The sequence below is a fragment of the Atractosteus spatula genome, chromosome 22 (assembly GCF_055471065.1).
Source record: "Atractosteus spatula isolate fAtrSpa1 chromosome 22, fAtrSpa1.hap1, whole genome shotgun sequence".
In the NCBI taxonomy this organism is placed as follows: Eukaryota; Metazoa; Chordata; class Actinopteri; order Semionotiformes; family Lepisosteidae; genus Atractosteus; species Atractosteus spatula.
The window spans coordinates 1016219-1026396 of NC_142727.1; the positions used below are offsets into that span (position 1 = coordinate 1016219).

A 10178-nucleotide genomic window follows, 5' to 3' on the forward strand; every position below is an offset into this window, starting at 1 on the left:
TGAAGCTTGTTAAGAGCTACGTTGCACTGCTTTACGCAAAGGGCTGTAGGAGTGTGGAGCAGACTAGCTGGCCATGTGGCCAGAGCTACTACACTGTCCTCTTTGAAGAAACGGCTGGATGAGATCCAGCTGGCTGGTGGGGTGATGTGGCTCCTGTTGTTTGGCCGTTCACCACCTGAGCAGTGTCTTACCCCCTCGTCCGGACCTGGCCAGGGTCTCGGGGGAGCCACAGCCCATCCCAGCAAGCAGCGGGCACAAGGCGGGGCACAGCCAGTCCGTCGCAGGGCAGGCCCGCCCACACACTCACAGCAGGGCCAGTCACCCAGCGGAAACAGTTCACAGAGCTGAGTTCTTCCGCAGGTCAGAGGACAGCTCAGCTCCTCTGTCCACTTCATCCAGTCCGCCGCAGGGGCTCACACACACACACACACACACACACACACACACACACACACACACACACACACCAGGGCCAGTTTTCCCAGAAGTCACAGCACTGGACCCACGTGAACACTGAGAGGACATGCAGACTCCACACAGACAGCACCCCGGGAATCGAACCCAGGGCTCCAGTGCTGTCGCAGGGATGCCCTCCCTGTTCTTCATTCCCACCGGCTGCGTGTGTCCCTGCCGCTCTCTCCAGCACAGCGTCTCGCCCTCCGACACACAACGCGCACTAAAAAACAAAAAGCAGAAATATTTTTCCCTTTTCTTCATTTCCTGTCAGCCGCGTCCTGCTCAGAGCTGGTCAGAGGTCACACACGTCCACAGTTCCATCTTTCTTTCCTTCCTGTTGCACACAGCACTTCCTGTTTCCTCTTTTCAGCAAAATAATGAAATTCAGGCACATCTAAAGGACTAAAATAGCTACATAGTTTCACAGTCCAGTCAGTCCAGTCCAGCCTGGAGAGTCTCAGACTGCTCTGTCAGTGTCAGTGGAGTCTGATTATAATCCCAGTGAAGAACTAGTCCAGCTCCCAGTCCAGCCAGTCCAGTCCAGCCTGGAGAGTCTCAGACTGCTCTGTCAGTGTCAGTGAGTCTGATTATAATCCCAGTGACGAACTAGTCCAGCTCCCAGTCCAGTCAGTCCAGTCCAGCCTGGAGAGTCTCAGACTGCTCTGTCAGTGTCAGTGGAGTCTGATTATAATCCCAGTGACGAACTAGTCCAGCTCCCAGTCCAGTCAGTCCAGTCCAGCCTGGAGAGTCTCAGACTGCTCTGTCAGTGTCAGTGGAGTCTGATTATAATCCCAGTGAAGAACTAGTCCAGCTCCCAGTCCAGTTAGTCCAGTCCAGCCTGGAGAGTCTCAGACTGCTCTGTCAGTGTCAGTGGAGTCTGATTATAATCCCAGTGAAGAGCTAGTCCAGATCCCAGTCCAGTCAGTCCAGTCCAGCCTGGAGAGCCTCAGACTGCTCTGTCAGTGTCAGTGAGTCTGATTATAATCCCAGTGACGAACTAGTCCAGCTCCCAGTCCAGTCAGTCCAGTCCAGCCTGGAGAGTCTCAGACTGCTCTGTCAGTGTCAGTGGAGTCTGATTATAATCCCAGTGAAGAACTAGTCCAGCTCCCAGTCCAGTCAGTCCAGTCCAGCCTGGAGAGTCTCAGACTGCTCTGTCAGTGTCAGTGGAGTCTGATTATAATCCCAGTGAAGAACTAGTCCAGCTCCCAGTCCAGTCAGTCCAGTCCAGCCTGGAGAGCCTCAGACTGCTCTGTCAGTGTCAGTGAGTCTGATTATAATCCCAGTGAAGAACTCATCCAGCTCCCAGTCCAGTCGGTCTCAGCGTCAGAGCTCCGGGCTACCGGCCCCCCTGTCCCCCCCCCCCCCCCAGCCCCCTGCTGCTCAGGATATAGGTGTTGTCCCAGCTGGTGGAGGAAGGAAGCTCTGAGATGGAGAACAATGGAGCTGAGGCTCTATCTACAGCCCCTGCAGGAACTGCAGCTCAGAGGCGCAGAGAGACACAGGCTCTTCCTCGCTCAGCATGTAACCCAGGAGCTGCTGCTGGAAACCCTCGGATCGCTTCATCTTGCTTTCCGTGCCACGAGAGAGGATCGCACCCGAGCGCCGGGAGTCCGTCAAGGTGAGTCCGATGGCAAACATCTTCCTCCTCCTCCTCCTCTTCATCGTCGTTGTCGTCGTCGTCGTCCGGAATGGGAAATCAGGAGCTGGTCAGGACTGGGCAGTCAGGCAGGGCTCCGGGCTCAGAGGGCCGTGGCCACACTCAGACAAGCCTGGGACTGCCGGCGGGGGGGGGGCCGAGGGGGGACAGCAGGGGGCCATGCCGCTGGACAGGAGGGGCGATCGGGCCAGGGCCGGACCCAGGGTGCGTTTCTCAGGGCCCTGCGGGCTGTGGAAGGGAGAGAGGGGACTCGCGCCCGGAGCAGGTCGTCCCTCAGAGCCCAAGCGGTTGGCCGCTGTGCCACGCCCACCAGATTCGAACCCGCAGCCCCCGGGATTGGCAATACTCTGAACCCAGAGTCACCCGTGGCACAGGGCCTCAGGAACAGCCGGTAACATCTGACGATACTGGTGTTACTGGTGCTGCTTACAAGGAAGACAGAATCTAAAACCCGGAGTGGATCAGTGGGCTGCGCTCCGGGAGCCGGATCCTCTAGGAGTCCAGCCCGCCGCCTCTCACCCTTCCCGTGTCGCTGTGTCCTGGCCTGTCGTCCCAGATGTTGTCCGAGGAGAAGAAGGAGGGCAGTCCGCGGTTCCGGAAGTTGCACTTTCCCGTCGGGCTGTGGATCAACTCCCCCCGGAAGCAGATCGCTAAGCTGGGCCGGCGATGGCCAAGCGCCGGGTCTGTCAGGTACTGCCGCCCTGAGCGCCTCTCCGGATCGGTGTCCTTCTGAGCGTCTCTCCGGATCGGTGTCTGTCCCTCTGTGTCCCCCTGAGCGTCTCTCCGGATCGGTGTCTGTCCCTCTGAGCGTCTCTCCGGATCGGTGTCCTTCTGAGCGTCTCTCGAGATCGGTGTCCCTCTGAGCGTCTCTCCGGATCGGTGTCTGTCCCTCTGAGCGTCTCTCTGGATCAGTGTCCTTCTGAGCGTCTCTCTGGATCGGTGTCTGTCCCTCTGTGTCCCTCTGAGCGTCTCTCTGGATCGGTGTCCTTCTGAGCGTCTCTCTGGATCGGTGTCCCTCTGAGCGTCTCTCTGGATCGGTGTCTGTCCCTCTGAGCGTCTCTCTGGATCGGTGTCCTTCTGAGCGTCTCTCTGGATCGGTGTCTGTCCCTCTGAGCGTCTCTCTGGATCGGTGTCCCTCTGAGCGTCTCTCTGGATCGGTGTCCTTCTGAGCGTCTCTCTGGATCGGTGTCTGTCCCTCTGTGTCCCTCTGAGCGTCTCTCCGGATCGGTGTCCCTCTGAGCGTCTCTCTGGATCGGTGTCCTTCTGGGCGTCTCTCTGGATCGGTGTCTGTCCCTCTGTGTCCCTCTGAGCGTCTCTCTGGATCGGTGTCCCTCTGAGCGTCTCTCCAGATCGGTGTCCTTCTGAGCGTCTCTCTGGATCGGTGTCTGTCCCTCTGAGCGTCTCTCTGGATCGGTGTCCCCCTGAGCGTCTCTCTGGATCGGTGTCCTTCTGAGCGTCTCTCTGGATCGGTGTCTGTCCCTCTGAGCGTCTCTCCGGATCGGTGTCCTTCTGAGCGTCTCTCTGGATCGGTGTCTGTCCCTCTGAGCGTCTCTCCGGATCGGTGTCTGTCCCTCTGAGCGTCTCTCTGGATCAGTGTCCTTCTGAGCGTCTCTCCGGATCGGTGTCCTTCTGAGCGTCTCTCTGGATCGGTGTCTGTCCCTCTGTGTCCCTCTGAGCATCTCTCTGGATCGGTGTCCTTCTGAGCGTCTCTCTGGTTCGGTGTCCCTCTGAGCGTCTCTCCAGATCGGTGTCCTTCTGAGCGTCTCTCTGGATCGGTGTCTGTCCCTCTGAGCGTCTCTCTGGATCGGTGTCCCTCTGAGCGTCTCTCTGGATCGGTGTCCTTCTGAGCGTCTCTCCGGATCGGTGTCCTTCTGAGCGTCTCTCTGGATCGGTGTCTGTCCCTCTGTGTCCCTCTGAGCGTCTCTCTGGATCGGTGTCTGTCTCTCTGTGTCCCTCTGAGCGCCTCTCCGGATCGGTGTCTGTCCCTCTGTGTCTCTCCGGATCGGTGTCTGTCCCTCTGAGCGTCTCTCTGGATCGGTGTCTGTCCCTCTGTGTCTCTCCGGATCGGTGTCTGTCCCTCTGAGCGTCACTCTGGATCGGTGTCCCTCTGAGCGTCTCTCTGGATCGGTGTCTGTCCCTCTGTGTCTCTCTGAGTGTCTCTCTGGATCGGTGTCCCTCTGGATCTGTGTCCTCTGAGTCAGTCTGGATATCGGGGTGCAGTGTCTTCACTCACTGTGTCAGGCTGGATATCGGGGTGCTGTTTCTTCACTCACTGCCTCAGTCTGGATATCGGGGTGCTGTTTCTTCACTCACTGTCTCAGTCTTGATATTGGGGTGCTGTACCCACAGGTCCACCACGAGCTCCGACGCCGTCTCCCTGGGCGACGCTGCGGCCGCTGCCCCCCCCGCCTCCTCCGCGCCCCCCCTCCCCCTCGCCCTCTCCCTCTCCACACCCTCCCTCTCCCCGCCCCCCTCGAACCCCCCCTCCTTCCTGCGGCCCCGGCCCGCGGCCGCGCACCCCCAGTCCCGGGCCAAGCGCCTGTCGCACCTCTTCCTGCGGGGGCGCTCCAACAGCGACCGCGAGCGGGGGCCGGGGGGCGACCGTGAGCGGGAGGCCGAGAAGGACAGGGAGCCCCCAGGGCTCATCAAGGTCTACGGCGACGCGCTGTCCACCGGCGCCAACTACAGGAGCGTGCTGGCGACTGCGGACTCCTCCGCGCGGCAGCTGATCTGCCACGTCATCACGCGCTACACCGAGAGAGAGCGGGACGCCGACACGGAGGGGGGGGATGGAGGTGAGCACACATGAGCAGTGGGCAGGAGGGGAACTACATTTACCACAATGCACTAGGAACCGAAATCGTTGGCAGAGGATCATGGGCAATGTAGTCTAGATCTCGGGCAGTAGGCTTGTAGGAAACTCCGTTTCCCATCATCCTGCATCATCCCGTCAAGAACGATAAAGAAATGTAAGCCAGTATTTCCCCATGTCAAAACGGTTTCGCTACGATCCTGTTGATGCGTAAGAGAGCAAAGGGAAGTCAACGATGGGACTGAAAATGAGAGTCGTCTACCAGTGCTGCCCCCTGCAGGACAGGGTGGGGAAGCGCAGGCCCAGTTAAACCCTGAAGCAGGCCGCGGAGGCCTGCGCTAACCCCACCTCTTTCGCGCCCCTATCCCAGCGGCCCGCAGGAAGCCCCGCCCGGAGGACTTCGTGCTGTGCGACGTGGTGGGCAGGCCCCTGCCCGGGCCCGCGGGGGGCATCGACTGGCAGGCCAAGTGCCGCAGGGGCGTGGCCTCCTGGGAGCGGCCCCTGCTGCTGCTGGACATGTGGAGGCCGAAGGAGGGCTACGAGCGGCGCTTCGAGATCCGGCGCCGAGAGGAGTACGAGCAGGAGGAGAGAGAGAGGGAGGCGCAGAGGGACAGGGAAGGCGCCGGCTACGCAGGTGGGGAAACTGGGAAACCAGCGGCGACTCGCGTCGGCCGGCAGTGGGGCTCGGCTCAGGGCTCCCAGCACGCAGACCCAGGTACAGAGGCGCGCGCGGGCTCCCAGGAAATCTGCAGCCAAGTGGCGAGGAGAGCACAATGTTCCTGGGAAGTGTAGTTTACTGTAAAAGTGTTCCTGGGAAGTGTAGTTTACTGTAAAAGTGGTCCCGGGAAGTGGTGGGTGCTGGGAGAGAAAGATGCAAACAAGTAAGATGTCAAGATGAATTAAAAGCAATCTGAGACTGGAGTGAGGTGCGGGCACAGCTGGCCACGTGTGAAAAGATTTGAAAAACTCTTTACCGTGGGGCTGACGATGATGACGATGATGATTACTGTTAATCCCAGGGGTGAGATGGCGTCGCAGTCGCATCGCCTCGGGGGGCGGGGCCGACAGCGGGCGGGGCCCGATCGAGCGGGGCGCGGACCTGAGGCGCAGCATCAGCGACATGAACCTGAGCCTGCGGCGTCGCCAGGGCCACCAGCTCGGCAACGACAGCCCGCTGCCGGGGAGCGGTCCGGGCAGCCCGGCCCGGAAGGACATCATGAGCATGATCGAGACGGACCCGGGCGAGGTGAGGGCTGGGGGGCCGCGGCGGGCGGGGCAGGATCGTTGACGTGGGCGTGCGGCTCGGGGGCTCACGGCTGACCTCTCCCACAGCCCCGGGGGGCGCAGGTCAGCCCCGAGGAGCAGGCAGGAGCTCGGGAGGAAGAAGCTGCCAGCTCTGACCTGGAAAGGATGTCCCAGAGTCTCATACTGCCCCCTGCTCACTGCCCATACTTCCTGCTGCTGCAGGGGTACGACCAGAGCAAGGTAACTGACACACTGACTGACACACTGACACACTGACTGACTGACACACTGACACACACACTGACACACTGACACACTGACACACACTGACACACACACTGACACACTGACACACTGACACACTGACACACTGACTGACTGACACACTGACACACACTGACACACTGACACACACACTGACTGACACACACTGACACACACTGACACACTGACACACTGACTGACACACACACTGACACACTGACACACTGACTGACACACTGACTGACTGACACACTGACTGACACACTGACACACACACTGACACACACTGACACACTGACACACACTGACACACACACTGACACACTGACTGACACACTGACACACTGACTGACACACACACTGACACACTGACTGACACACTGACACACACTGACACACTGACACACTGACTGACTGACACACTGACTGACACACTGACACACACACTGACACACTGACACACTGACTGACACACTGACTGACACACACACTGACACACTGACACACTGACTGACTGACACACTGACACACACTGACACACTGACACACTGACTGACACACACACTGACACACTGACACACTGACTGACTGACACACACTGACACACACTGACACACTGACACACTGACACACTGACTGACACACACTGACACACTGACACACTGACACACTGACTGACACACTGACACACTGACTGACTGACACACCGACACACACTGACACACTGACTGACTGACACACTGACACACTAACACTCTGACGCACTGACGCACTAACACTCTGACGCACTGACGCACTGACGCACTGACGCACTGACACTCTAACACTCTGACGCACTGACGCACCGACTCTCTGACCCTGACTCCCTTACCTGTGAGCCGCTGTGTGCCGCCGCAGGACTTCGTGCTTTACATCATGTCAGGACACACGCACGTGTTCGGCCGGCTGCTGGCCGCGCGGGAGAGGGACGGGCCGGAGCGCGACCGGGCGCGAGACCGCGAGAGGGAGAGGGCGGGGAAACGCAGGAAGCCCCTGAAGGTCGACACCTTCCTCTCCGCCCCCGACCTGCTTCCTCGACACCTGTTGGTCCGCAGAGACTCCGCCCTCTCTGGCCACGCCCACCCGGCCTCAGGTGATTGACGGCTCCTGTGTCTGCCTGGCTGGCTGGCTGCGGGGACCAGGCCCTCTGCTAAAACAGCCCCTCTCTCTCTCATCCAGACTCCCGCCCCTCGGCCCCGAGCCCCGCCCTCGTCCGGCCCTTCCGGGGGGCACCCGTGACTCACAATGGCGCCGAGCTGTACCGGGAGGCCGAGCTGAGGCCTGGCGACCTGCTGGGCCTGGGCCAGCACTTTGTCTTCCTGTACCGCGACCCCCGGGTCGTGCCGGCCCCGCCCCTCTCGCTGGCGCTGCCGTGGCAACGGGCCCTGTCCCTGGCTCCGCCCTCGGGGCCGCCCTGCTGCCCGGGAGCTTTAACAGACAGACAGGAGGCTCTGAGGGAGTACCTGGGCTCTCCGGACCCAGTGCTGAGGTTCCTGCCCAAGCACATCGATGCATTACTGCAGGTACCTACTACATCCACGTCTGTATTAGGGTCTGTATTAATCTATGTGTGTGAGGAGTGTCTCTGGGGTCTGTATTAGGGTCTGTATTGATCTCAGTGTGTGAGGTGTGTCTCTGGGGTCTGTATTAATCTCTGTGTGTGAGGTGTGTCTCTAGGGTCTGTATTAGGGTCTGTATTAATCTCTGTGTGTGAGGAGTGTCTCTGGGGTCTGTATTAATCTCGGTGTGTGAGGAGTGTCTCTGGGGTCTGTATTAATGTCTGTGTGTGAGGAGTGTCTCTGGGGTCTGTTTTAATGTCTGTGTGTGAGGTGCGTCTCTGGGGTCTGTTTTAATGTCTGTGTGTGAGGAGTGTCTCTGGGGTCTGTATTAATCTCAGTGTGTGAGGAGTGTCTCTGGGGTCTGTATTAATGTCTGTGTGTGAGGAGTGTCTCTGGGGTCTGTATTAATGTCTGTGTGTGAGGAGTGTCTCTGGGGTCTGTATTAGGGTCTGTATTAATCTCTGTGTGTGAGGAGTGTCTCTGGGGTCTGTATTAGGGTCTGTATTAATCTCTGTGTGTGAGGAGTGTCTCTGGGGTCTGTATTAATGTCTGTGTGTGAGGAGTGTCTCTGGGGTCTGTATTAGGGTCTGTATTAATCTCTGTGTGTGAGGAGTGTCTCTAGGGTCTATATTATACTCTCTCTCCCACAGGAGATTATTTCTAAGAATTCTTCTCCTGACTCTGGAGGTGGTGCCTTGGCACCTGCATACCTCCTGTCAATCATGATAGACCACGCCTCCAAGCAGCTTGATCCCGTCCTCCTGCCCCAGGTTCTCCTGAAGACAGCCAATCACATCAAAGCAATCGCCTGGGTGAGTCTCTCACCCTGTCTCTCCAGCGGTGCTCGTGGGCCAGTCTGCCGCTCCCTCTCCAGTACCTGCACTGCTCCTTCCTTCGCTTCACTCGCGCTCTCTGGGTGCGGCTCGTGCTGTCTGTCAGTCAGGCACCGCGTTGACCCTCTCTTCTCCGCCTTTCTCTCAGGACAAGATCAAGGAGTTTGGAGACAAGCACCCAGCCGAGAAGTAAGATCTCCTCCTCCGTCCTCTCTCCAGGGTTGTGCGTGTGGCCGCGTTCTTGTGAAAGTACCAAAATTGCTCTTTCCTGTGTCCTGCAGTCCAGCGGAGGGGGCAGAGCTGAGCGCGCCCAGCATTAAGGAAGTGGCCTCTGACCTCCGGCCCCTGATGTTCTGGATGTCCAACGCCACCGAGCTGCTGAACTTCTTCCAGGTCAAAGTGGAGGAGATGGAGCAGGAGTGGGAGTTTGAAGGTGAGGCAGGACAGTGTCGTCCAGCAGCAGTACCTGTGGTAGGAGTATGAGGGAAGACGTCTGTCGCTTTAGTAACCGTAGAACTGCCAGTGACAAGAGGTACATCAGCATTTGCAGCGGTAGATTGTTCACATGCAACATGCGAACTCCACACAGACAGTACCCCAGGAATCGAACCCGGGGCCTCAGCGCTGCGAGGCAGTATCGCGAACCTCTGCCCTGCCATGACACCCATCCAGCCAGAGGAACTGAACCGACTCCTGGCGTTTGGCTTGCCATTGGACCCTGTAACCTATCAATCCCCCTTTGCTCCCGCCCCCAGCACCCGGAGACCCCGCCCTCTCCGCCGACCTGGACACCTGCGCCGAGGCCCTGGCGCTGCTTGATGACGTCATCATGTACACCTTCCAGCAGTGCGTCTACCACCTCACCAAGGTGAGCCACACCTCGCGGCAGAGACACTCCGAAGCCTGGAGCCCATCCTCTGTGAGGCGGCCTTCAGGAAATGCTGCTGCCACCATGTGGACAGCCACTGCACTGCAGCCTATGGGTAAAGGGTGCTGCCACCTGGAGTTTGGAGCCTGTCACTGCAGCCTCCTATAAAGAACTGACCTCTCCTTCCCGCCCACAGACCCTGTACTCCCTGCTGCCGGCGCTCCTGGACACCAACCCCTTCTCCACAGCGCCCGGCGGAGACGAGCAGGACGAGCAGGAGGGGGGGGGCGCAGAGGGCGACGTGTCGGCGCTACCGCGGCCCGTGGCCGGCCTGCTGGACGTGTACCGGCGCTCCCTCGCCCTCACGCGCAAGGCCCTCCTCCCCCCGGCCCCTCACCTCCCAGACATTCGGCTACCTGTTCTTCTTCACCAACACGTCCCTGCT

At 59.3% G+C, this 10178-nt stretch overlaps 1 protein-coding gene across 1 annotated transcript in view; it reads left to right on the top strand.

Moving 5' to 3' along the window:
* The first annotated feature begins 1949 nt into the window (after positions 1-1949).
* Positions 1950-10178, top strand: part of rasip1 (Ras interacting protein 1) — an 11029-nt gene continuing 2800 nt past the window's right edge. The window contains 14 exon segments of the mRNA XM_088940120.1: positions 1950-2074; positions 2670-2803; positions 4463-4908; positions 5296-5640; positions 5945-6171; positions 6258-6410; positions 7332-7566; positions 7653-7996; positions 8683-8844; positions 9014-9054; positions 9147-9298; positions 9621-9733; positions 9930-10121; positions 10123-10169. Coding sequence (XP_088796246.1) covers positions 2670-2803; positions 4463-4908; positions 5296-5640; positions 5945-6171; positions 6258-6410; positions 7332-7566; positions 7653-7996; positions 8683-8844; positions 9014-9054; positions 9147-9298; positions 9621-9733; positions 9930-10121; positions 10123-10169 — 2591 coding nt within the window. The 5' untranslated portion in view covers positions 1950-2074.